The 27,687-nt window shown below is 51.5% G+C and overlaps 1 protein-coding gene and 1 long non-coding RNA gene across 2 annotated transcripts; one reads left to right on the forward strand and one right to left on the reverse strand.

The window, feature by feature from the left end:
- RSPO4 (R-spondin 4) lies at nucleotides 1-27,687 on the reverse strand. Its single transcript, XM_038370010.2, has 5 exons — nucleotides 27,383-27,687; nucleotides 9,774-9,962; nucleotides 9,152-9,295; nucleotides 8,418-8,603; nucleotides 1-2,491 (listed from the first exon to the last, which is right to left on the reverse strand). The coding sequence occupies exons 1-5, from the start codon at nucleotides 27,459-27,461 to the stop codon at nucleotides 2,412-2,414; spliced, it is 678 nt and encodes a 225-aa protein (XP_038225938.1). The 5' UTR covers nucleotides 27,462-27,687; the 3' UTR covers nucleotides 1-2,411.
- On the forward strand, nucleotides 20,285-25,788 carry LOC122456442. The gene is made up of 5 exons (XR_006275378.1): nucleotides 20,285-20,342; nucleotides 21,670-21,675; nucleotides 22,472-22,578; nucleotides 23,426-23,565; nucleotides 25,295-25,788. It is a non-coding gene; the product is annotated as an uncharacterized LOC122456442 (long non-coding RNA).

The following is a 27,687-nucleotide window of genomic DNA, read 5'->3' on the forward strand; positions in this document are numbered from 1 at the left end:
GAAATGAGTTAGGCTGCTAGAAGGCATCTGATGCTGCTAGGAGAAGTTTACGGTGTGAGGACTTAGGACTTAGGGTGACCAGATGTCCAAGTTTTATAGGGACAGTCTTGATATTCGGGGCTATGTCTTATATATGAGCCAATTACCCTCCATCCCCATCCCGATTTTTCAGACTTGCCTTCTGGTCACCCTGCGTGGGATAGAGAAGGACCTAAGGTACAAAGCCTCCATCTGGAGCCAGGGCTGACCATTTCCAGGGTTGTTTTTTTTGGGTGGGGGCTTAGATCTAGTTTTGGTTCAGTCCCAGCTCTAGCTTGTTGATAGGGCGGCATTGTAATTCTATAGAACAATTCTTTCTTAGCTGAAATGCTATAATGTCCCCCATGTAATGTCCCCTTTCCATCCTAGGGAGTCTGGAACTCTGCCCTAACAGATCTTAATCTGGTACCTACACCACTCTGATGGGCGAGACTCTCAGGAAAGTCTGCTTTGAAACATCCTGAGTTCTCACCCTCCCACTGGCGAAGGGTGCAAGGAGGCCTGGAACTGGAAAGCGAGTGCTGCCGAGCTGCCTGTCTTCTTGATTGGGTTTTGTAACGCCACACATCTCTGTGAGAGTGATACACATATTTGAGGAATTTGTAGATACTGTCTAACCCTTTCTGCACACCAACATGGCAGGGTCCCAGATCCCCACAGGGCATGTCCTGGGCAAAGGCTGGACTGGCCCCTAAAGGGGCAGAGTTTGTCTTTGGTGCAGTGAAGAATCCAAAAGCTCAGATCCTTCTCTGGCACTTGGATAAACTCTCCAGAGTGGGTGGGCTGGGTAGCTCATGAAGAAGTTCTTTCTATCTCTGTTCTTTTTATCTCTGGTGGTCACTCATGCTTGCCTCCTACTCCCGCATGGCAATAGACAAGAGATTTATGTACAGAATTTCAATTCTTCAGACTTTCAGTCCAGTATTTCAACCAAGTTTGAATCCCACTCTAAAACTGAGGGACAGTTTGGGGTGTTGCAGGGGAGCCAGATTCTTCTATTGCCCCGGTTTGTCCAGGAGAGGAAATCCCCCAGCCCTTACGCAAGCAATGGGAGTGATACCCGAGTAAGGTCTGCGGGATTGGATGCTGGGGCTCCGTATTTAGAGTCTGGTTCTATCCTGTGCCGAGTGCCAGGTTTGCAGTGCCAGGGCAGCTGAGGGCACTCGCCACCTGTCAGGATCACAGCTCTGGGGAGGAAGATGGAGCCAGGGTCTGGTGCAATTCTCATTCCTCTAGGCTTAGATTTCCAGCCTGGGGAATGTTCCCCTGTTTCAGTCACTCGGCTCTCCCTGCTTTTATGTTCACAGATGCTTTCATTTCTCACACAGACAGCTGGCACCCAGGAAAGAGCCAGCGCTATGTGTAAGCCTCCTCCCCTCACTTACCCCTGAGCAGGGGTCTGCGGGAGCAGCAGGCGGGGAAATTGTTGGAGGGAGAAGGCTGGGAGGCTTGGCATGGGGGCAGTTCAGACTTCTGCACGGCCACGTAATTGGGCTGAAGGTGCTAGGTGGGAGTTGGAAGCATGGCCAGCCTCGCTGTAACGTAGCAGTGATGGGGCTTTCCAAGAGATGCTGCTCCCTACCTCCTGGTTATGGTCCATTGCTGGCATTCTGCTTCAGTTCCATTGCGTGGGTGAGGGAACCTGCCGCATCAATCCAGTCTGGAGGCAGGGAACGAGCCTGCCAGGGAAAGGGGCACCTCCCACCAGTCAGTTCCAGAAGAGCTGGTGAAGCCCCATGTCCGTCGAATGTCCTGCTGGCCATTTTTGCTATGTAGCTGCACTGCGTGATGGTGCCGCACAGTGATAACTTGCCCCTTTGCTCTCAAGATATTCCCCATCTGAAAAGGGGGAGGAGGCCGTTCAGTGCTGGACTCAAAGCTCCTCTTCCCCCTGGTAGTGCGGGCCCGGCTCGGTGCTGTTCTGTAACTCTTCTCGCTGGGCAGGTAGCTGAGCTGGGGGTGCAAACCCACCATTCTGGCCCAGCCAGCGGTGTTTTCTCGTTCACTGTCACATGGCTCCCGAAGGCAGCTGGCTCTGGTTGCACCAGAGAAGGAGCTGGACTGTGAGGGTGCATCAGGGACAGGGGAGAAAACAGAGCTTTGCTCTCGCTGTCGGACTGCAAATTAGATTTTCTGAAGAGGAAATGTTTCACAGGCCGGAAACGGCCTCAGAAGAAGCACCTAGGAATGTGTGTGTGTGTGTGGGGGGGGGGAATTGTGCAATATTCTCTGGCTGGAAAAGGTGGAAAAACGAAAGCCGAGAAGGAAATGTTGCTGAGACCTCAGGATGAAGACTTCCTTTGTGCCCCACAGCACTCCCATGGGGCTACCCCCAGGGCTGCCTCCCGGAGTCCCACCTGTGAGGATGCAGGTTAGGTGCACGCCAGCGAATCTGCCTTCTGTTTCTTTTGTTTCTTTTCCATTTTTGTTTTCTTTGTGGTCTCGGGCTTCTCTGAAACACAGAAAGGATCGCTCGTTGGCTTGGGAGCCGGGAACGCCTTCGAAACCTGGCTTTACTTCTCAGCTCACTGCGGTGAAAAGAGTTTGTTTGGAAAGGGATACCCCCTGTGCGGGGAGAGGAGCTAGTGATTGGAACCAGAGACTGGGAGCCCCACCGCTCCATCCAGCTCACCAGGACTCCTGGGTTCTCCTCCCAAGTCTAACACTTTGTGCCCCTGGAGTCGTTATTTAATCGCTCTGTTCAGACCTCAGTTTCCCCAGCTGTGAAATGTGGAGGGGGGTCAATAGTATTATCCCCATCTCCCAGGGGTGTTATACTGAGTTAAGAAAGGATGGCCTGAGCTGGAACTCAGGAGACCTAGGTTCAAACCCCTGCTCTGTCCCAGACTCCCGGGGTGACTGTGGGCAGGTCACTTACTCTCTCTGGGCCTCGGTTCCCATCTGTACAATGGGAGGATAGATCCCATCACCTACCTGGTGAGCCCTAGAGTTCCTGTTCAGTTCAATGGGGACAGGCTGTGCCCTTGGGCTGTAGTTCTGACCATGCTACCCACCTCTCCCCTCCCTCCCTTACTTTATGGCCAGGGTATGCACAGGCTGGAGCCCCACATTCAGCCCAAACAACGAGCAGCAAGGTCCAACAGCTGGGCTGGCAAAGTTCCTACCCAGGTTCTTGGGGCCAAAACCTCCATGGAAGTCAGAGGGGTTCCCCCAGCAGAGCAGACTGGTCAGGAGGTAGAAAGGAGCCACATGTGGCTCCAGAACCCTCAGCTCAGGCCAGGGCTGTTTCTTGGGCGGCCAGGGCTGTTTCTTGGGCGGCCAGGGTAGAGAGAAGAAAAAGCAAAAGGAGAAAATGGGGAGGGCAGCTGATGCATAAAAACAGAGATGGGCTCACCTCTGGGATTTGGGCACTGCCTCTAAGATTTGAGCACCTCGGTCTTTCTGTGTTGGGAATAGGGGGGCTCACTTCAGACCCATCTCTGCAGAAGAGAGGAACATGACAGCAGCACAGATGAGACCCCCCCCCGCCCTCTTTCTAGCAGGGGGCTGGGCACTCAGGAGCAGACTTGGGCTGTGTGATTAATGGCGAGAGACCCCCAGATCCAAAGCTCCCTGGAGTCGGTCGATAGCCGCCCAGCCGCTTCAGCTATGAATCTGGGTCAAACGTTCCTCTCAGCTCTGCCCAGCAAGCCTCTGTGTCAATGTGCTGGTCTCCCTGCCCCGGTGGATTTCCCCCATGCTGGGAGAGAAGGGTATCAAACAAGGCTCCATCCTGGGCGTGGAGAGAAGGGTGTGTCCCCCCCTGGGGAGGGGGGTCTCTACAACAGCCCCCAGCATAGTAGGGAAAAGAGCCCTTTTCCCACCCCGGCTGTGTAGACCCAGGGTCAATGGAGGCTGGAAAGAGGAAATGAAGGAAACAATCAGGAACACGGGAAAGCTGGAGGGAGGGATATTAAAGAGGAGAAACATAAAATGCCAGGAGGAGCCTGGAGCCCTGTCAGATCCCTCACATCCCTGGAACTTTCGCTGGCGGTGACAGCAGCTGACACCCACCCCGGGGCGATCCCTAATCTGGGCAATTGGGAACACATGAGAATGGAGTTTGCTTGGTGCTCCTCCTCACCGCGGCTGCTCCCAGTTCCGCTCTGCTGTGGGGAGCCCGGCTGCCAGGGCTTCCCATGTAGCAGAAGATTCATTCTGCATTTTTCTTCTCATTTGTGGTACAAGCCACGTGGCCAAGCCCCGAATGAGTTGGCTCCCGAATTGTTCGCTCCAGCAGTAGCTCCTGTCTCTGCTGGCGTGTTCCACAAAGGGGTAGTTCACACTGGGGGAAGGAGGGATTGTCAAAGCCCCCTATACAATACAGGCTTCTACACACACAAATGCATGTTCATCCAGAACAAGCCCATGCATTCCTGTAGAGGACAGGCCACCCAGGGCCTGAGCCAAAAGAACAGGGCAGAGTCCCATTGATTTCAATGGGCTTTGGATCAAGTCCCTATATATCACCTGTCATTGTAAAGCCTTTTTCAAACTCCACAAGCCTATATATAAAAATTATCCATGGGGGCCCATTCATTGATCACGCAAAAGCAGCAACTTCTACAGGCCCATTGAGAGAAATCTGGGTCCACAACACATCATGTTGGCTGGGGCCCAACCCCTCCCATTTCACCCCAATTACCGAAGTTTTGGGGGGACTCTAGTGCTCTTGTTCCCTCTTTTTCCCCTCTTGTCAGCCCTGCACCTCTGGGATTTAACAGCCATGCTGCGGGACAGTTTAGGACAGGAAGTGAAGAACGCTGCGTTCTGGAGGTGAAGTGGAAATGCCCCCTTGGGAATTTGGTTACGACACCAGGTTTGACACTCCTGATCTTGCAAAGGGGCTGCCGAATCTTTATAGGCACCAGTGGTCAGGCGCCAGGCTTTAGGCTTCATCTGAAGGGTGCCCAGCATCCCCTAGCCCCACCGTGCACCACTGATTCAGAGAGAACAGCGCCACCTCTAACGGGATGGCAACACAAGGCGCGGGCAGTGACACACACACACACACACACACACCTCCTGGCTGGTCTCTTCAGACATATACCTTTCTTCCTCTGTCCGGCTGACCTATGTCTTTGGGCAGAAAACTAGTTAGGGGCCTATGCACTGCTGAAACACCCACCAGAGCTGGAATTTGGTGGGCTGAAGGCCCAGTGTCCAGGGTGAGTTCACCCTCTGAACCAAGATGTAAGCTTGTGCCTGCATCTGGAGCTTTGACAAGACGGACCCATTGCTTGGGCATTTGTTCCCATGGGGTTTCTGATCCAGAGTCTGTGCAGGATTGTTCCCAACTCTCTGCCTTTCCTCTCCCTACATCTGATTTCCTTGCTGGGTGTCTGTTTTCTTTTCCCCTTCTCCGTGTTACCCCTGGCAGTGTTCCGGCAGCTTTGATCACAGCCCAAACTCTCCATTTTGTTTCATGTCAGTTCCCAGCATGGAATCGAGCCGATGATGTTACTTTGAGCTGTCATGGCCCAGAATGACAACAAGCTAAAGCCTTTCCCCCGAACAGCGTCTGTAAATCAGATTCACTGACGGCCTTGGAAAGATCCGATGCTCCACTGACTGCCCCGTGGGGAGGCAGAATCCCCATTCCAATGTCTCTGTTTGAAAGGAGCCCTCATGTTTAAAACTCCCCCAGCTCTGCTCTAGTAGCTTCAAAGGGCTGCTCCATGCTTTGTGATCCACGGGGGATACACTGAGCCACCAAAGGAAACTTTGACTTATCAGTACCATTCCCCTGTGGCTTGGATGGGAAGGCTGCTCCGCCCACGAAATGGAGAGAAGTCAACCGAGGTATTTGATGCCGCCATGACATCTCCTTCCTTTCACTAGCCCTTGCCTCTTGCCCCGGAATCGGGGAGGGCCCTAGTTATTCTGTCCTCTTTTGGATCCATGTTAACCCCTTAGGCCAGATGCCTTTCTACAACTGAGATTGGGGGAGGCCTTGGGAACATGCCTGATGTGGTGGCTCTGAAGCAATAGCTACGTTGACTCATCAAGGATCCTCTTCAGCATCACAGCCCCTGGGATCCTGTGTGCCAACACGGTAAGGATGGTGGCAAGGAGGCCCAAGGCTGAGTCAAGATTGTTGACAGAGGCTCCCTCCGAGCTGACATATGGATTGTCCTGCCTGGGTGTGTTTCTCAACACCGTAGGAGACGGAGTGGTTTGTTGTTGCAGAGCAGCACATTGTTTTGAAAGGTCAGTAACCAATAAACATGAAATTGCACACACGGCAGGGAGGAGCAGCCAAAGCAAGATACACACACACACACACACCCTTGGCTCAGTGCTAGGGGAACATCCAGCTTCAGGAGCAGTGCGTACAGGAGCAGGAGCATCCCGTTGTCACCAGTTTTCAGAGCTCGGGAGAGGAGGAGAAAGCAACATTTCCCCTAAATTCCTGCCACCTGGCTTCCATTATACTCCCCAATGCTGTGAGTTCGATGGAATGACGAGCCAGTGGAAGATCGCTGCTCGTAGGCATTATTATTAGGGGAAAGTATTTGTGACTTATTTTATTCCTAATACAAGCTGAAAGGGCCAAGAAGGAGGAGGAGGAAGAATTTCTCTATGCTCAGCCTCCAGATCTCTCTTTACTTCAGCCCTTCACTCCTCCTTTCCCCACTCTATCACTCCTATCTCCCTCTCTTTTCCCCCTTTCCTTGCATTCTTTCCCTACTTCTTTTACGAGCTATCGATCAATCGATCGATCATTCGTTTGCTGTCTCCCACTTCGGCCTTTGTAACTTGAAGCAATGTGGCTCTTCACTCAGCGAGTCAGGGCTCAGAGCTGTAAATCACTCAAACTCTGGGGCCAGGAACTCGGATCTCATTCCAAGGGCGACCGACCAGTCTCCTTACAAGCCAGTTATGAAGCAAATATGTCTGAGAACACTCTCAGACCGGCCAATCACATCCAAGAATGACCTCAGCAACCTTCTGGTTTCCATTGGGCCTAAAGATTCACAGCAAGGATTTTAGATTTGATTCCTAAACCGAGAATCCCCTGCTCTTATCTGGGAAACTTGAGAATGGCGATGGCTGGATACAGGGAGATGGTGGCAATAGAGGGGTCTATGTTTCAGCAGCAGGCTATCCTTGAAGCTGGAGGCTCCCCAGTTTGGATAATGGAACTGGATAGGTTTGGAATTAGGGCACAGGATGGATTTCATGGCCTGTCAAGGGAACATTAGAGCAGTAAAACCCAATTTAGCCAAAACCTCCTTGGGTCGAGTCTCCTGGCAGGGGTCATTTTGCAAGCCATGGATCAGAAATCACCTTTATAATATTCAATATTAATTTAAAAAAATATGCATGTTTATAATAATGTTTGCAGCTCTCTAGAGCCTTTTATCCAAGGACCTCAAAACACTGATGTTCTCACTCTACCTCCCTGAGTTAGGTATTTGGCAGATGGAGAAACTGAGGCAGACAGCAGCATTGTGATTTGCCCAAAGTCACATGAGGCAGTAGTGGAGTTTGGCCTAGAATCCAGGGGCTCATTTGTCAGGCTCCAGCTGCTATTCCTGCACGCGCAATTTGACCCATATGGATTAGTGCCTTAAACCACATGCCCACAAGTGAGACAGTTGTCGCTGAGCTCAGCACTTTGTAATTCTGTTGTCTTTATTTTGATGTTTAACAGAACATCCTGAACACAACCCCTGAGCTTTGCAAATGGATAAACAGAGCAAGTGGCTGCTCCCTTCCTATGGTTTGGCTTCCTCCTGTATTTTGGGAGAGGAAGGCCTTGTGGCTATGGCCCAGGCCTGAGGACAAAGGATTCGGCTGCACAGCTATTTTTAGCACTGCTAGCATGAGCCTGCGGTTGTCGGCCTGGGCTCGGCGGCTCGCTGCAGCGGGCTGTGCAGGAGTCCCCAGCGGACCTGTGTTCAATTCCTGGTTCTCCCTGTGCAAAGTCTGATCGGTTATAGACACTTCCTGGCTCTGCCGTTCTAGGGCTGACCTTTAAGCCACAGCCAGGCATTCATAGCATAGCAGTTGACTAGACTGCCAGAACAACCCCCCAGGAAATGGGAGTGTAAAGGCTGGATTGCAAGGCTAGCTCCAGAATTGCTTCACACATGTGGATGCTTGTGTGAATGCAATTTTCTTCATAGCCAGATGGATTATGGACATGGGCCCAGGCTGATTTCAAAGATGAGATCAAGGCTTCCCGGTCATGAAAGGTGTGCTGTTATGGGGACATCATATTAACTCAGCACCCTTCTCTTTGGTTGTTTAGGGACATAAAGAAGGTTTGAGCATGAATTTCCCCCAAATGGCTCTAAATACAAGGACTAAATCCAGTCTCCTCGGCCAGCCTGCTTGGGCATTATTATCTCCTTCCACACCCCATTTCTCACCTCCAGGGCAATGCTTCCTCATTCTACATTTCCTGGATTCCAGCCGGTCCAGGCAGGTCACCGCCTCCTCTTTGGCACTCCTGATGACTTCACGTGTCCTGGTCTTCGATCCCCACTTGTAGCCGCATGTTCTCCCCTCATTGCTGCAGGGGCTCCATTTGCTCCAGGGTCCCATCTCACACATCTCTGGCAGGGGCAGGAAAGAGCAGTAACGCAACAGCAGCAATGGGGCCCTAACACGGCCTTTTCAGAAGTGGCCTTTTTGCCTCCTGCTGACACACTTTGCACAGCCACTTTGCACACTTTCAGATGCTCAGAATTTCAGATTTATGTGCACAAAACCCCAGGCAGCCAGATGCGTGCGAGCACAGCTTGAAGGAGGGGCCAGAGCTTGGATAAGAAATGCTTTGGACAGACTTGGACAGACTGCAGCCTGAGGCTTTGGGAAAACATGCCCTCCCCCTTTAATCCTCATCCAAAGCTCACTGACGCCCACAGGAGCCTTGCCTTTGATTTCTGTGGGCTTTGCATCAGGCCTGGGACCATCTATTAGAATTCTCCGAGTGTATGCAAGGCTGGCAAAAATGTTGCTCTGGACTGAAATCCTGTATCTGGTGCTGGGGGATCCCAGACCCATGGGGGACTGTTCAGGAATCAGACAGATGGGAAAGGGCAGAGGGAAGCAGGGGAGGGATGTCCTAAAGGAGAAGGGGCAGAGATTACCCACGACTTACCCTGGCACTCCCTGGTGCTATGCTGGGCTGTGGTGTTCGATGGGCACACGCTGAAACACTTCCCTTTGTGCAAATAAAACTTCTCTTTGCATTTCATGCAGAAATCTTTGCTGAAGCAGCTCTCACAGCTCGGTGACCTGCACTCTGCAGGGAGGCATGGGGCACCAGTCAGTGAAGCTGCCCCTCAGCTGGCAAGAGGAGCGTTAGGGCAACAGGGACAACAGAGCAGGGCACCTCTAGTCACCTGGGGGATCTCAAAGCCCATTGGCGACATTGAAAAACCCCACCCCCATTTTAGTGATGCAGAAAGGGGAGGTGGCTTGCCCCAGTCACACAGCAGAGCAGTGACGGAGCAAGGAATAGAATCCAGGAGTCCTAGTGCGCAGCCTGCTGCTCTAACCACTAGACAGCCCTGCTCCCCATGCAATGTAAAGCTGACTGGAGGGGCAGGGCTCTTAGGCAGGAAACAAAGAGGAGAAATCCGGACTTTTCCCTTTCCGAAAGGCCAGCGCGTTGTTTGTCATAAGGCGGGGCATGGCAGGGGAGGGTGAAGCAATGAGGGAGCTGAGCGCCCCCCTCTGGACAGCAGGTGAGTGCGGCAGCTTGTAGGAGAGCTACATACTTGTGCATCTGTTGACCTCTTGGCCTCGCACCCCGAAGTAGCCAGGTGGGCAGGCGTGGACGCACGCCCCGTACTGGCGGATTCCATCCCTCCAGATCAGCAGGAAGAGACGCTGCTGGCAGGCAATGCACCCGTTATCCTCTGAGCACATGACACAGCCCGTGCAGTTCTCAAACAAGCCAGCGCTCGCTGTAAGAGAAAAAAGGCGGAGAAGAGAGGCTGTTGCCATCAGCTGGCACATTGAGCGAGCTGGGAGCAGGGGGAGGGGAACTAGGAAGGAACAAACTGCCCCAGGCTTTCTTGTCCTACATAATCCCCAACTCCCAAGGCTGGGCTGAGTTGACCATCGCTCCAGCTAGTGCTAGTCCACCCCAGTGCAGGGATGGCTGATGTGCAATGTAGGCTTGAGAGTGTCGAGGAGAAGCCAGGGAAGGAGAGAGTAGAGCTAAATAATAGGCTGGTGGAGGGCTGATTAGGAGCTGGTTTCAATGAAGAGTCTGGGCTAACCCTACACACTGCTCCCTCGTTTCAGCCAAAAGGCATCACACTCAGCATCCTGCCCCACCGCCCTCCTTAGCTGGAAACCGAGGGCAGCTAACTTAGGGCTCTCAACTGCCGCTCATCTCCATAGCATCTGACCGTCAGGTTTGGAATTAGGGGCTGTGTCTTTAAGGGCTGAGTTTCCCAGACAGAGTCCAGCGGGGGGGTGGGGTGGGGGTGCTATAACTTATAGGCACAGCCCGTTGGAACTGGACACAGGATAAAGCAGAGAGCTGTTGCAAGCACCTTAAGTATGGAGGTGATCCCCAAGTGCCACGCTGGGGCTAGGGACCCCTCCTGAAGCTAGCTAGGAGCATGCTGTGTGATTGGAGGAGGAGTGGGAGGGTCCCATGTGACTGCTGATGGTGGGAGCTGAACATTGGGAAGCTTCAAGGAATGGAGAGAGGCCCCCGGCCTGAGAGAAGCTCAGACGGACAGTCCACGCGTTTACGGGCTCCTTCATGTGTCCACGTGTTCTCCTTGATGTGGCAGAACACCTGGCCCCAAGCTTGTGATCTCGCACCTACGTTTCTGCAGCGCTTTCTGGATCGGATCCGGGGCCCACTACAGCCAAGGAAGGCTCCTGTGGGTGTTGGATGGAAGTGTAGACATTACCAGGCTGGGTCAGAGCAGAGACCCACCTAGAGCAGTCTCCTGTCACCAGCCATGGCCTCATTCAGCTGCATCAGAGGAAGGTACAAGAATGCCTGCAGCAGGCAGTGAGGGGAATCAAACCTCTCCTCAGCTACTCCAAGCAGCCTAAACCCAGGGGATAGGGTTGCCAGGTGTCCGTTTTTTGACCGAAATGCCCAGTCGAAAAGGGACCCTGCTGGGCTGTTAAAAGTCCGGTTGGTGGCGCAGTGGGGCCTGGGGCTAAGGCAGCCTCCCTGTCTGTCCTAGCGCTGCACAGTTCCCGGAAGCGGCCGCCAGGTCCTTGCGGCGCCTAGGCTGATGGGCGGCCAGGGACGCTCTGCGCACGGCCTGCGCCCTGAGTGCCGGCTCCACAGCGCCCATTGGCTGGAAACCATGACCTAGGGGCCACAGGGACCTTGAGGCCGCTTCCTGGGAGCCACGGTAAGCACTGCCGGGACCCCGCACCCCTAACCCCCGCCCCAGTCCTGAGTCCCCTCCCGCACCCAAACTCCATCCTGGAGCCTGCACCCCTGCCCCAGCCCTGAGCCCCCTCCTGCACCCCAAACACCTCATCCCCTGGCCCCACCCGAGAGCCCACACCCCCAGCTGGAGCCCTCACCCCCCTGCATCCCAAGCCCCTGCTCCAGCCCTGAGCCCCCTCCAGCACTCAAACCCCTCATCCCCAGCCCCACCCCAGAGCCCACAGCCCCAGCAAGAGCCCGCACCCTTGCCCCAGCCTGGAGCCCTCTCCTGCACCCTGAACCCCTCATTTCTGGCCTCACCTGGAGCCTGCATCCCCAGCCCAGAGCCTATACCACCCCCCCACCCCAACCCCCTGCCCCAGCCTGGCGAAAGTGAGCGGGGGTGGGGAGAGCAAGTGACAGCAGGAAGGGGGAATGGAGTGAGCAGGGGTGGCGCCTCAGGGAAGGGGCGGCCCTCAGGGAAGTAGGGGAAGGGGTGTTCAGGTTTGTGCAATTAGAAAGTTGGCAACCCTACTGGGGGTAGCTCTCAGCTTTGCCTCCCCAGTCACACTTCTCCCGTCTACAGAGCACTGGCCTCCTCCCCTCTGCTCTGTCCCTTTAAAATTCTCACTCCTGGGCCCCACTCCCCAGCTCTGGGCCTGGTTGGTGGCGTGCTGCGTGCATGCGTCTGCCACTCTGCTGGTGCCCTGGAGACTGAACGCTGCAGACAGAACACCAGGAAAAGGATGTTTCAGTCCCACAGCCCCCTGCAGTGATACTCCATCCATAGGGCAGGCACAGCCCCAGCAGAGCCAGCTGCCCCACACTGCCCTGCCCCTCTGCCTCAGCCCTCTGCTTGGGACAGGTGCCCAGCCTCCATCTCCGTCCAGTGCCTCTGTTGAGAGTTCTGCCAAAGCTGTCTGTTGTCCTGATGGGTGGGGGGAATGGGGGGGGGGGAATTAGGACACCCCTTGCTTTCACACAGGCTGAGAAAGGGGGAATGACTTTTGAACCCCACAGATGGGTATCTGAACGAGTGTCCTAGAAGAGATGGGCTCCGTGTCTCCTTAGCTTCTGGCGTCTGTCTGCCTGTAATGATTTCTCTGAATCACTCATCACTAATTTCTCAGCCCTCCCTTTGTGTGTTGAACATTCCTGTGTGTTTTTCGTTGGCCAGTACTACAATAACATCTGCTTTTCCATAACACCATTCACCCAAGGAATCTCAAAGCACTACACAGATAGTAACTAACCCTCGCGAGCCCCCTCTGTTACAAAAAGGGCTGAGATAGAGATCAGTCTCATCCTTCACTTACATGCACATCGGTGCAGAAGGGTCACACGCAAATACACACAGACAAAACCACTGGCATCAACTATGGGACATTTCCTACATCTCTGGACTGTTGCTAGAACTCTATGGGACTGTGGCTCTGTGCGACCAGTCACCAGCTGCTCTGTAAAATCAAAGGCCTGAGACACACAAGTTAGGTACTTAACTGTGAACTTTACTGACCACCTCTGTACTGCCTGGGTACCCATACCACATGAGTAAAGCTCCATAAATTCTGGCCCAGCAAACTTGCCAGGCAGGAATCTAAAGGGAAGATTTCCAGGACATTCTATGTAGAGAAGGGTGATAAATACCAAATGAAATTTACCGCACTGGCCAAACTTTCCAGTCCTTGCCTAGCCCATAGGCAGCCAAATTCCCATGGCGTTCAGTGAGTTCTGGGTTTGATAGGAGTGCTGCTTAAGTACAGACTCAAGCCCTAATTCTGCAAAATATTTAAGCCCATGCTTAACTTTAAGGATTCAGAGGGACTTAAACACATGCTTAAGTCCCTCTCAAGCACTTAGCTGAATTGTGGCCTTAGCAAAGATTGCTAGATTAGTCCCTCTGTGAATGAATAACCGTATCTAATTAGTGCCCATAATGCAGTATATGTGGGAGGCATCTTTAACCAATTAAATAACAGTTGCACATATCCTAAAGCATGTTAAAACAAGGATCAATTAGTGGTTAAAAATACAGCCTGACCTGACACAAGTAGTCAAGGCCTGTTAAATGTCACAGGAAAGGAAGAAAGCTTAGGAAATGCTACAAAAAGGGCAGAGCCAGATATTGTCATATTGCTCAATACTACAGTCAGGGCCATCCCTAGTGGGGTGCACCCGGGACAAGTCAGTCTGTATGGGCCCCCTTAACATTTTTTATACAGGTGAAATCTGGTGTGGGGAGGGGACACCAGTGCTGGGGGGCAAGAGATGATGGAGAGTCACAGGATGGCACCTGTGTTAGGGGCGAGGGGGCCCCCTGTGCTGGGGGGTCCCAGAAAATGGAGGGGTCCGGGGCAGAAGGGCAGTGGATGAGGTCAGCCTGGCACTGGCGTGTTCCGGCGGCGCTAAGATGCTAGCGGCGGTGGGTGAGCAAGAGAAAGAAATACAACACTCGCTTCCCGCCGGTGAGTGCGGGCCTGAACCCTGCTCTCACCCCCACCCACCGTTCCCGCTGCCGGCCAAGAAGCTGCCTGCAAGGAAGTTGCCTAGCTGCGTCTGGAACCTGCCCCAGGCCTGGAGTGTGAACTGCTGGAGCCAGAATTAGGAACATTTCAGAGTTACAGCCAACTTCCCTTCCCAAGGTGTCTGTAACTCTGAGGTTGTCCTGTATGTGTGTGTACACACACACACACCCCAAATGGACCATATCCTCAGCGGGTGCAATTTGCTGCAGCGAGGCTGATTTGTACCCAGACCCCCAAACTTTATTTCCTGCTCTTAGAACGTGGGCTCCCACTCACCCCAGAGCAGAATCCAAGCGGCTTGGTTTTACTTTCGCATTGTGCCTCAGCCAGCTCTCATAGCCTCAGCCCGACCTGCCTTGAGTTTAACGGCCTCATTCAGGAACTCAGGCTGTCTGCCGCAGGCACCTTGTCAGCCCCTGCCTCTGACTTTGCAGCCCCTCTTTGGCTCATGGAACCGACTGGGACCTCAGAAGGGACCATGCATCCATTCGCCCCATGTGGATCCCCAACTTGCATGCACAAATTGCTATCTGGCCACCCAGCTGCCTGATTTACATGTGCAAAATGGATATGTGTCCATATTTATGGGTGCAACGAAATGTGGGCACAATTGTGTGAAAATGTGCAGCTCCTGGCTAAAATCCCTGTGGCCGTGAAGCTCTTTAACACACAAATGTCCCAAGGTCCCTGAGTATATTCTATAGAACCCAGACTGGGATGGGGATAAAGCTGAGTTTATTCTACTCAAGCTCCACCTACAACCCCAAACCACAATCCCAGACTCACTGGATGGCTCTGCTGAAACGACCAGCAATGGGATAGTTAAAACATATTAAAAGGGAGGCCCCCGTCCAGATACAAAAATGCACTCCTATTTCATCATCTAACGGCACTGCACATGCACACACAAACAGCTAGCTGGGCTTCTGACTGCGTCCAGTCACATTGAGAAGGGCTTGGGAGCATTTGCTCATATAAACAGCTAGATATTTAATATTTGTAATGAAATCTTATGTTCTGCAGTAACTGCACAGAAGCATCGGTGTGCCTCCAAGCGCTGATTCAATCTGTAATGGATCTTATTGCATTAAGCCAGGTTTTTCACATAGCCAAAGCTTAATAAAAACTAAATGGGCAAAATAAAAATCCCAGGAGCTGAGAGAGTCTCTAGATTAATATCTCTGGGGCTTGATCCAAAGCCCATTGGGAGACTTCCCTTTCCCTTCAAAGAGGTTTGGATCAGGTCCTTGATTCTCTGGGCACTTTTGTTGCATCTGCCACTTAAACCGCACTGCAGTTGCATGTGTTTGCATGCAGTAACCATACATAGAGCTACAACAGATTGTATGGAATGTGCAGATAGTTTTTTGTAGTGTAAAGGACCATAAAAAGGTCATCAGCAACTTTAACAATGGGATCTGTTCTTAAACAAAATGTAGCTTCCTGCTGTCCCGGTTGCCCAGCCTAAGGCTCTGATGTGTCCCAGCAAAATAGAGTTTAAAGCCAATGAAATAGACTGTGAAAGTCATGTAAAGTGAACCAAGGAACCAGTGAAAAGGGGGCTCTGCTCCACGTGCCAGGGAATGTTATTTGACATGGATCTCAGAGAAGATGAATCCACACTTGATACCAAAACATAACCAGTTAAAATACAAACAGCTGGATTCTGATCTCACTGTCCACCGGCAGGACGCTGCTGATGTCCAAGGAGCTACTCCTGATTTACCAGTGTAAGCAGGATCAGCATCACACCCATAAGCCCTTTTCTTCCTATAAAGCATTTGAAAGGCACATGTGTTATCCACACAGATTTTTCATGTTGCCAAGACATTGATCTGCCTGCTAGCTTCCCCAGTCATAAGTGAGACCAAAATGTGATGCTGATTAGAATCATAGAATCATAGAACTGGAAGGGACCTCGAGAGGTCGTCTAGTCCAGTCCCCTGCCCTCATGGCAGGACTAAGTATTATCTAGACCATCCCTGACAGGTGTTTGTCCAACCTGCTCTTAAAAATCCCCAATGATGGAGATTCCACAACCTCCGTAGGCAATTTATTCCAGAGCCTAACCACTCTGACAGTTAGGAAGTTTTTTCCTAATGTCCAACCTAAACCTCCCTTGCTGCAATTTAAGCCCATTACTTCTTGTCCTAGTCTCAGAGGTTAAGAAGAACAATTTTTCTCCCTCCTCCTTGTAACAACCTTTTATGTACTTGAAAACTGTTATCACATCCCCTCTCAGTCTTCTCGTCTCCAGACTAAACAAACCCAGGTTTTTCAATTTTCCCTCATAGGTCATGTTTTCTAGACCTTGAATAATTTTTGTTACTCTTCTCTGGACTTTCTTCAATTCATCCACATCTTTTCTGAAATGTGGCGCCCAGAACTGGACACAATACTCCAGTTGAGGCCTAATCAGCGCGGAGTAGAGCAGAAGAATTACTTCTTGTGTCTTGCTTGCAATACTTCTGCTAATACATCCCAGAATGATGTTTGCTTTTTTGCAACAGAGTTACACTGTTGACTCATATTTATCTTATGATCCACTATGACCCCCAGATCCCTTTCCGCAATACTCCTTCCTAGGCAGTCATTTCCCATTTTGTGTGCAACTGATTGTTCCTTCCTAAGTGAAGTCCTTTGCATTTGTCCTTATTGAATTTCATCCTATTGACTTCAGACCATTTCTCCAGTTTTTCCAGATCATTTTGAATTTTAATCCTATCCTCCAAAGCATTTGCAACCCCTCCCAGCTTGGAATCATCCGCAAACTTTATAAGTGTACTCTCTATGCCATCATCTAAATCATTGATGAAGATATTGAAAAGAACCAGACCCAGAACCGATCCCTGCGAGACCCCACTCGTTATAGCCTTCCAGCATGACTGTAAACCACTGATAACTACTCTCTGGGAACAATTTTCCAACCAGTTATGCACTCACCTTATAGTAGCTCCATCTAGGTTGTATTTTCCTAGTTTGTTTATGAGAAGGTCATGCAAGACAGTATCAAAAGCCTTACAAAAGTCAAGATATACACATTTACCACTTCCCCCCTATCCACAAGGCTTCTTACCCTGTCAAAGAAAACTGTCAGGTTGGTTTGACACAATTTGTTCTTGACAAATCCATACTGACTGTCATTTATCACCTTCTTATCTTCTAGGTGTTTGCAAATTGATTGCTTATTATGATCTACATGTTGCCTGGGATTTTACTTAAGCAGTACCCAGCTCTGTGCAATGGGCAGAGTATTGTGCTCAAATTGTGGGTGTGTCCTATCTGTGCATTAAGGCGGGGGTCCAGAATGCCCCAGCAGGTCTCCAGGGAGAGGATGCTGCTTTACCTGGGACCAGACTCTTGTGGTTTAACATTGTGGAGAGCCTGGAAAGCTGTGAGGTGGTTGTTTAAGGCAGGGGCTGCGTCACCCAAGGGTGGATCTTTGATACGGATTTTCCAGGGGTCTGTAATGTGGGTTACAGCACTTCCCAGTTAAGGGAGAAAGGAACCCTCCTCCAGAACCATTTTGTAGTGGGGTTTGCACACTCAGAGTGGGGCTGGCAGCTTGAGCCTATTATCTATTATATCTTTTATCTACCATTATTATCTATTACCCGGCTTTCCATAGCTGCTGGCATCCTCGGTCAGGATGCAGGCCCCAGTGTCTGGGCACTACAGGAAGATAAAGTCACTACCCCAAAGAACTTACAGTCGAATAGCTGCACACCCTTGGTGCTTCCATCTCCAGCCTCACCTTCCCCCCCGACCAGTGTGACTGTCCTTTACAACATGCCCCCGCCCTGCAGCCAGCTGGCGTTCCAGACCTGGTCCCATTTCCTGGGTTGTAGCCAGTTCAGAATAACAGCACTGGCATCTGCTCCAAAGCAGTTATACGGCAGCCCACATGCTTCCCGTCGTCAATCCGTTTTCACGCAGGGCCGCATCCAAACCCCACTGAGATCAGTGACTCCCACCAACTTTGGATCAGGCCCTCATGGAGAGTCCCTGGCAAGGGCATCACTACAGAGGGGAACCATGCAGGTTCCCCCGCCCCCCAGCAGCTCCAAATGCGAGGCGAGTGGCAGTAACCAGGTAGACAGTGTATCAGGAAAGCAAAAGCAGATGGGTGTGTGTGTGTGTTGGGGGGGTTTATGTCCATTAACCATATTCACTCCCGCTAGATACTGTACCACCGGGCGTATCCAGCCCCTGCCCCAAAGAGCTCACCCCACAAACAGACGAGCCAGGCGCTACCGCTGCCAGAAGTGCAGCTGGACTTGGGCAAGGAGGGATGCTGTTTGGCTGCCCCGCTGCTCCTTCCGTACGAGCTGCCGCCCACCTTTTTCAAGGAGCCACGTCCACTCTCAGGGCTGGAAGAGTAGAAGGTGGGAGAGATCTGTATTGCTGCAGCAGAACACATGCTGAGCCGGGGCTGGATTCGCAAGGGGATAGTGCAGGTTGGGTGTAAGGGGCTGGAACGAAGGTGCGGTTCTCTGGTTGGCTTCATGCACGGAGCAATGGCAGCATTGCATGGAGGTCTCAGGTCCGGGAGGGCAGTGGGGGCTGAGACAAAGAGGCAGGTCAGAGCGGGGCTGGGGAAGGCTGGCTGTTCTAGCTCCCAGGGTTCTCCAGACTGAACAGGGGGAAACCACCTTCTGAATGGAGCCAACCAGTTCCTACATTACGGTTGGCATCTGTGAACATGTAGAGAGAGGAAAAGCAGAGGGAAACCGAGCCCCCCTTATTGACTGGGCCATTGCTCTGGCGCGACGCAGCTCTCCTGCTCCAGCTCCCTGCCAGGAGAGAGCAAAGAGCGAACGTGCTTCGAGTCAGGATTCTTGCACATTCCACCAGCCTCCAGCTGAGGCCAGGCTTCGGCTCTCGTTAGATTTGACTGGTGATTGCCAAATCAAAGGGCCAGTCCCAGCTGGAAGTGTAATTTGAACAGGATTCGTTTTCCATTTCCTTTCCTCTTGGTTTCCCTTTGTGCCACCTGGAAAACGGCCCCCTGCCAGGCCAGCCACCGCCACCGAGGAGAACGCTGTGCACCCGCAGGGCGACAGCTGCTGTAAGCGCCTCTCATTCATCAGAGGCCAGCTCAGTCCCAGCCATGTCAACAGGGGCGGGTGCAGCAGCCCAGCAAGGTGTGGCTCCTTTAACATTGAAACCTGCCTTGCCCACAGAGCTGGGATAACTGATGTATAACTGGGGGTCTCCCTGCTGGGATAAGCGGGGTGGGATTGGCCCTGGTGGGGGAAGGGGTCTGTGGCCCCAATCCTGCAAACTCCCACTGACATCAGCCGCGTGGCACACCTGGAGCGTCAGTGATCGGGCTTGCTGGCCCCCAGCCCCCCATGCTCAGCTCACGCTGCCTCACGCTCCTCAGGCCAGGGACACCACCCAGATAGAGGCAGGGGCAGCACAGCTTCTCGCTCTGAGGGGGCCATTGCTCGCACGCACCCGGTGGGAAAGCGTTTGGAGGGAGTGGGGGTCTGGGAGAAGCTTCTGAAGACAGCAGAGAAACCTCAGGTACAGAAAACAATGTAGCAATTCCCATTGCTCAGTGAGAGGAGAAGGGAGATGAAACCTCAGCAGCTGCCTTCAGCACAAACACCCCCGTGCGCTGCCTGACAACAAGGGAAGCAGCCCCCAGGAGAACCCGGCAGCTTCCTTGATGACGAGGGCCCCGGTGCCACATTCCAGCTGACTGCCCCAGAGCAGCATCTGTCCTGGCTCCTATGCTTGGTTCTTTTACACGGAGGCAGGTGCCACGACTGCCATCTCTCCCCAGCCCCATTTTCAGATCCCAGAGACTCAAACTGGCACCACGCTGTGCTGGGAGGAGGTTCATTTGTGGCCACAAGGATTCGATATGGCTTGGCTTTCCCCTCCAGTTAATAATGCACCTTGGACCCATTAAGTTGTTATGGTCGGCACTGCATATTTGCTAAATGTCTGCAACATTCGTGTTCCTAGCTGCAGCTGGAGGGACTTCACTGAAATGCCGAGGGATTTACGAGTGTCTATTGCGCTTTTAGGTTTTTATGATATTTTTTGCATTCTCTTTTGACAATTTGGGAGCTGGGAGCGGAGCAACTGAAAGAAGTTTGGAGTTCCTGGCCTAGCTTGGGATGGCACCAGCTGAAACAGGCTACGTCTACACTATGAGCTATGGGCTTGTGACAGAGTGCTGAGAACCAGAAGCTGAGCCAGCACTGGTAATTGTAAATCCAATTAGTTCCCCAAGAGAGGGCCTGACTGAAGGGAGGGGTGGCTAAGTATTAGTTCAGCCTGAGCAGGGCAGAGCTAAGGGGATAATTAGCCCGTCAACTGCCAGAATGGAAAAGGAGCACAGGAAGGAAGTGCCAGGAGAGGAGAGCCGAGCCAAGCGGAGGCATGCCAGGGTACAGGTAGATCTCTGCATGGAGCAATCTCTCCCCTCTTTTATGGTTGTATAACACTGTAGAGCTACTGCCCAGGGCTGTACGAGGGTGATGGTTGATAAAGCACAAATACAGTATCCAGTGGTGTTACAGACTGTGGGTATCAAAGCCATTTCTAGGAGAAGACAGGAGTGCAGGCCCATCCCTGTCTCAGGGGCTCATGCCCGGCTTGTGTACATACGCTCACACTAGCTGTCATTGGTCTAGCACGAGTTTAAACAGCCATGTAGCAGCAGAGTGGAGAGTGTCGTGGAAGCAGGGCCCAGCTGTGCCGTGTACAAACCAGCCTGAAACCAGTGGGTTTGTGCTTGGCCCAGCTCTGCCGTGTCTCCTCTGCCTCTATCTGGGCTATTTATACTCACGCTGCCTTATGCACTCAATAGGCTTAGGTTATCATAAAGATCTCCAAACAAGAGCTACATTTATGGAAGTCCTCACCAAAATTCTACAGCAAGGTACAGAGTTTGATACGCTAGCAGAAACTGTACTAGCAGATCGGTTTGAGAGATTGGTGGAATTGGTCACTATGATGGGTGACCAAGGAGAGTTACCTATTGCTATGGCATTGGCCAATGTGGTGCCTTGTTCGCAGTGGGTAAGTTGATTCTCACATCCAGTTACATGATATTTGTTAACCCCGAGTGCATTTTGTTTCGTAAGGTGTAACCTGCTTCAAAAAGTCTTACATAAGACTTGGAATTAAATTTACTGCTCTTCCAATTTAACGATAATGTTGAAACAAAAGTCGACTAAAGCAACGAAGAGTTGAGGCTACCCTGTTAGGGCCTATGTTGTAATACATGACCTTTTTCTCAGAGGGTTCTACAACTGTGATTGGGTCTACTTTGCTGAGAGCTTTAATCTAAACTAAGGTATTGTGGTATATTTTAAAATTATAGTTGAAACAGTACTTGTTAGCCTGTTATGGTAAAATAGTTTTTCCTTATCCTTTTAATGTTGCTCGGTGTGGGAACTATTGGGTATATGTACTGTAATACCAGAGTAGGCCTGTGTTTTGGTAACCTAATGTGCTTTTTCCCTGATCTGTCTGTGCTCTGTTTATACAGTGGGTGAATCAATTTCTGTAGTATCTGGCTGGTGAATCTTGCCCATATGCTCAGGGTTTAGCTGATCGTCATATTTGGGGTTGGGAAGGAATTTTCCTCCAGGGCAGATTGGAGAGGCCCTGGAGGTTTTTCGCCTTCCTCTGTAGCATGGGGCACGGGTCACTTGAGGGAGGCTTCTCTGCTCCTTGAAGTCTTTAAACCACGATTTGAGGACTTCAATAGCTCAGACATAGGTGAGGTTTTTTGTAGGAGTGGGTGGGTGAGATTCTGTGGCCTGCGCTGTGCAGGAGATCGGACTAGATGATCAGAATGGTCCCTTCTGACCTTAGTATCTATGAATCTATGGTTCCGTGAGAGCAACATGAGGTGGGCCAATCACACCCCTAGCTCGTGGCATGGACCCAGCCATGGAGAAATCACAAAATGGTTTCCTTTCCCGAGTTCGAGCTGTGCTCAGCGTGGAAGGGAAGCGCCTTGGAGTAACGTCCCTGGTTGCGAGCCCTCTGCCTTTCGGGCATCAGCCCACTCTGCTTGGTGAGTGTGGCCGTGTCCCTTAAAGTCACATGAAGGGCAACAAAACATTAGTGTTGGTGCTGATCCTGGGCTCATTTACATTAGCATAACTCTGCTGACTTCAGTGGAATTACTCCTGATTTACACTGGACACCTGATTCGTGCAGACTCCAACCTGCTGAGAGTCTGTAGACGTGGGGAAAGTTTTGGAGTGTGTTGATCATGCAGCCCTTGCTCATAGCCTGCAGAGGGAGTTGTGCTGAAGCCAGGGCTCCGGGGTTGGGTCCATCCCTTGGTTCCCAGCAGGGATGGGCTGAGGAAACTGTGTATTGATTTTGCAGCCTGCATCGGTAAGGTGTGGGTTTCACACAGTTGTCCCTTGAACCAAGGGTGGTTCGGAGTCAGGTTCCATTTCACCCAAACCTCCAGAGTTGAGGAGAGGGGAGTGTAAATTTTTGGGAGAGGGAAGGGAATGGAGCAGCAAATTCAAGGCCCAGGCTGGTAACTTCAACAGAGAGCAGAACCCCCAGCATGAGAGCATGTGAAACAGGATTAGTTTTGTGGAAAAGGAGAGAGCAGGAGTAAGGACAGCAAACAAATAACTGATGCCAAAAGGAGCAACTGTAATTAGAAATGTTATTTTAAGCACTGATTTTATGTTGCACACCTCTCACCTGCTTTGTATATGGGTGGGTGGGTATGGAGTCACTAGAGATGGTCCCAATTCAACCCCCCAGACACAAGCACTCCCAAGCTGTGCATGGAGTTCACAACTCCAACCATGGCAGCCCCAGGCCCCAAATCCCTCAGACCTTGGGGTGTGTGAAGTCTAGTGTCAGATCCACATTTTGCAGGTGGGCCATAGCTCTGTTGATGATGATGATGATGATGATGATGATGATGATGCTAGGAGAAAAAGGGATGTGAGAATCCCAAGGTAGCACTTAGTTATGCACATGAGGTCTTTGCTCTGATTGACTCAGAGACTGTCAGTGCATCGGGGATTCTGGCTCTGATCCAGCACATCACTTAAGCACATGCTTCAGTGAGACGACTCACATGCCGAAAGCTAAGCAGGAGCGTATGTGCTTTGCTGGGGCGGAGCCCTATTTGGTACATGAGCTGGCTGAGAGAGCAAAGAGACGTTTTGCATGGCTAATGCACCAATTTGTACAAGCCTAAAAGTCTTTCTTTGCTCTTCGCTCGCGGTCAGGTCCCAATCAGATCCCATCAGCTGGGGCTGGCCTGTTCCCACAGACACTTCAGGCTCTGTATTAACATCCAGCAGCCAGGGTCATGCTGCTGCACTTTCTCTGCTTGTTTCTGTGCTACTGGGGAACTGTCCAGCAAAAGAGCCCCTAGGGAAGAAGAGCAGACAGGATCTCAGTGACTCCCTCAAGCAGAGGGAGCCAATGATATAACGGAGCAAGAGCCACACCTAGCTGATGACTCACTTTCTCACCTGTAAAGATCACAGAGGAAGGGATGGAAAGGAAACTTGATCCATCTACCATCAGAGAAGAGAAGTTCTGGAACAGCCTTCCCAGGGGAGCGGGGGGGGGGGGGGGAGGGAGAGAGGGAGAGCCTAACTGGCTTCAAGACTGAGCCTGGTAAGTTTATGGAGGGGATGGTGAGATGAGATGCCTATAGTGGCACCCAGCCGAACTGCGACTGCTAGCAGCAAGTTTCAGAGTAGCAGCCGTGTTAGTCTGTATTCGCAAAAAGAAAAGGAGTACCGGTGGCACCTTAGAGACTAACAAATTTATTAGAGCATAAGCTTTCGTGAGCTACAGCTCACTTCATCGGATGCGTGAGCTGTAGCTCACGAAAGCTTATGCTCTAATAAATTTGTTAGTCTCTAAGGTGCCACCGGTACTCCTTTTCTTTTTGCTAGCAGCAAATATCACCAACAGCTGGAGATGGGACACGAGATGGGGAAGGCTCTGAGTTACTACAGAGAATTCTTTCCCAGGTGTCTGACTGATGGGTCTTGCCCACATGCTCAGGGTCCAACTGATGGGTCAGGAAGAAATTTTCCCCAGGTCAGATTGGCAAAGACCCTGGGGGGGTTTCGCCTTCATCTGCAGCATGGGGAACGGGTCACTTGCAGATTTAAATTAGTATAAATGGTGGAGTCTCTGTAACTTGAAGTCTTTAAACCATGATTTGAGGCCTTCAGTGACTCAGCCAGAGGTCAGGGGTCTGTGACAGGAGTGGGCAGTCTAGGAGTCTATGAGACCACAACATGGGGTGTGCAGGTAAAGCCTGATCTGAAGCCAACTGAGCTCAATGGGAGACTTTTCATTGGTCACAAAAGGCTCTGGATCGGGCCCTTAGTGTTTGAGGTTGAGAATTCTGGCCTCATGTAAGGGAAGCAGTGCGTAAGGTTTGCCCATGCTACGCTACTCTGCCAATGGACTTCAGTCCTGGCCCTCGATAACCCTGCTGCTCCGGACTTGGGCAGCTGTTCCTCAGAATCTATTCATGGTTCAATGTATGCCACCCAGAATCATTTGTACCAACCGCTGTGATCTACTGGAACCTGAATATGGAACATATCTGAGCCACGTAGCAGCTTGAAGTTGAGCTATAAATAGCCAACGTGCCTTCAAAGGAGAAATTGGGCACCAAGGGTGTAGAACTCCCCTTGTCCCTCAGGATATTTCCTTTTGGGCTGTTCCCCAAATTCCCTTTGCTGGACCACTGGACAGCTGCTGGCTGGAGCTATCCTTCTTTGATGGATCTGTGAAGGGTTAAATTTAGTGTGGACAGTAACCGAGAATTGTTTGGAGGTCAAATCTCTGAGACCATAAGGGGGACCCTGGACCCATGAGCAGTTGCAGGCATCTGAATCATCAGTAATTGTTTTAAAATATTTCTTTCACTCCCTGATGTTTCACTATATCAGGTCTTGCTATTTCTAAGTTGGCTGGAGCCAAGGCACCTGGGTTTGCTGAGCCACGGTTCTGATTTTCCTTGCAATGGCTTGGCATTGCTGGAACTCCATTCACATCTAGAGATTAATTCCTGATTTACACCCATATAAGTGAAGTCTGAATCAGGCCCAGAGGAGGGTAGGTGGCTTGCCCACAGTCCGGCAGGTAGTCAGGGGCAGAGTCAGAACAGAACCCAGGAGTCCGGACTCCTTTCAGCATTACAAAAAACACCCCTCCCACAATCACAGACAATGAGCTGGATTCTAACCTCAGTTATGGTACTATATATATAAAGTTTCTCTGTAGAATTTAAGGGGTTACTCCAGACTTACACTAGTGTAACTGAGGTCAAAATCTGGCCCCATATTTTGCCCCTCTTGATTAAAGCAAATTCTCTTTACAGGCTGGCTCCTCACAAGCCCCCCGTAACAGACTTCATGCCGAATCCCAGAGACGTGCTTGCCTGCCTCATGGCTGCTTTCAGAGGAAACGTTTGGCATCTGGTTAGCCTCTGCAGCCAGACACTATCCCAGGGGTACTGGCTGGCTCTCAGAGCGCACTTCACGCAATACCAGCTGAAGGATAAAAGAAAATGGCAATAGGAGAGCCTGAGAATGGACCAGACTCCAGGATCCCTATCCCCCCGTGCCAGGATGAGAGCAGCCAGAGGCAATCACTGGACCCTGCAGCAAAAGCTTTGGACTCCCTGTGTTTCTCCCATGAGCAGTGCAGGGAACTTTGCTTGATTTGTCTTAGGCATGGTGTTGTGATCGTCAGTTGTGCAATATTTTAAATACGAGATGAACTGACGCCGTTTGTTTATCTACACCATGGAGTCAGTGGGCCAGATCCTCAGCTGATGTAAATTAGCACAACCCCATTGATTTCCATGGCACCCCATGGATTTACACCAGCTGAGGATCTGGCCTTTTGTATTGAATCTTCCGAACATGAAGAACTTTGGCACATGCCTCCAGCATGGTTGGCACATACCGTGTGCGATCACAGGGCTTTGTAACGGATATGTCTTGGACATCACATAATGAACAATCGCCTGTCAACTCAATACCTCTTACAAAAACATACAATAAAAACAGAGAACATCGATTCTACTCCCATGAGACAACTGAGTAGCCCTCTTCCCATTAACACTGGTCACTTCTCCAGCCGACTCTGATTACAAAAGTGAGTTGCTCGGGACACAGGGCAAGCTATAAAAACAGGCGCAGCCCTGATGGCTGCAGAATTCAGACTGATCTGTCTGATGGCCTTAGTTTGCTACCCGTGTGCAGGTGAGAGGCACTTCCTGCCCTGCTTCGAGCCAGACACAATATTATCTTCACCCAGTGTTGGGCATTGGCTCTGACCATATGGAAGTGCTAGACATCTTTGGTGTACAGCGGCGGCAGAAAGAAGATGCCAAGGGAGGCCACTCCTCAGCCAGGTGGTGCAGAGAGCTGCGGCAGGAATGGTCTCTCTGAGCAGATCTGTTCTTTCATGGGGGGATCTATGTGTAACACCAGCTGGGAAGAGCAAAGCCAGAGCCTTCAGACAGCAGTCGGCTCGCGGTCCCCAAAGCCAGGCTGAAAACATCTCTTTCACCCAATCAATCCCAGCTAACAGAACGGACTAGGGGAGTTCACCAAAGTAGCACTTACCTCAAAGAGCCAAACTTATCCCTGGTGCAGTTGACTCAGAGATGACACCCAGGATGAATTTGGACCAAAATGTTTGAATCTGTTTAGTGAGGCGCCCTGGCCCTGACCTTCCCACCCTCCCCACCCAAACAACAATATTGACACTGGAAGGGCTGGGTAGCCAATCTTCTGTACACAGGATTTCAGTGCTCTGCAATGGCACAGCCACTCGCCTGGCCACCTGCAATGGTAGGTATTGCTCCCCTACTCTTAATACGAGGTTCTGCACAAAACTTTGAATCACCATGAAAACCGGCCAGTTCAAACCCATGGCTTTGCCCTCCGATACCTTGGACACGCTCTCCAGGTGACAGCCAGCTAAATTATCCATCCCCCCCTTCCCCCAAATGACCACTCGATAATACACAGCACATTCCCACTGTGCTTTGCCTCTTCCGGGCACTGTCACAAACCCCGCCCGAGCTAGCCCCACAGCAGCGCTGTGCAGCAGGGAAGTACGGACGAGAGCCAGCTAATGATGAGGGGGCACCAAGGGATCAAAGGGCAAAGTCTGTGTCTGCTGTTGTGAATGAGCCCCGGCCTCCCATTTTGCATTGCTCAGTGTGCCGTCCCCTATAACTTAACCCGCCGGCTCAGCTCCAGGTACCACTAAAATGCCCCCTGCATGCCTCCCTCATCCTAGAGCAATAAAGTTGCCAGCTAATTATTTTTTTTGCCCGACCTGCCAATTCTTCCAGTTGCTCAGGCTCTCTCCGAACCCAGGCTGCCCTCCCCAAGTGTAGCTCTGTCTGTTGCTATCAAGCTAGAAAGGCGAACTGCAGCATGGACTGTACCTTGTTTCTTCCTTCTGTTCTGCATGAGCATTTCCATGGAGTTGATGAATAACAGCAACATGAAAAGTATCCACTGCATCTGGGCAGTAGTAAATTAGGGCAGGAAAAGAATCAGAGCATCCAAGTGGCTGGGGTGCCTCCTGTTGGATACAGACCGAGCGAGGGCAGTGGAGGGAGACAAAGTGGCTCTTGCAGAAGCAGAGCTCACAGCATCCCACAAGTGGCTCAAGCAGTCACGCAGAAAAGCTTGAAGGTGGCATGAATGGAGCATCAAAGACCCGGGTGGTGCTCAGTCCACTGCTGGG

This window comes from Dermochelys coriacea, chromosome 13, assembly GCF_009764565.3.
Source record: "Dermochelys coriacea isolate rDerCor1 chromosome 13, rDerCor1.pri.v4, whole genome shotgun sequence".
NCBI classification, from domain to species: domain Eukaryota; kingdom Metazoa; phylum Chordata; order Testudines; family Dermochelyidae; genus Dermochelys; species Dermochelys coriacea.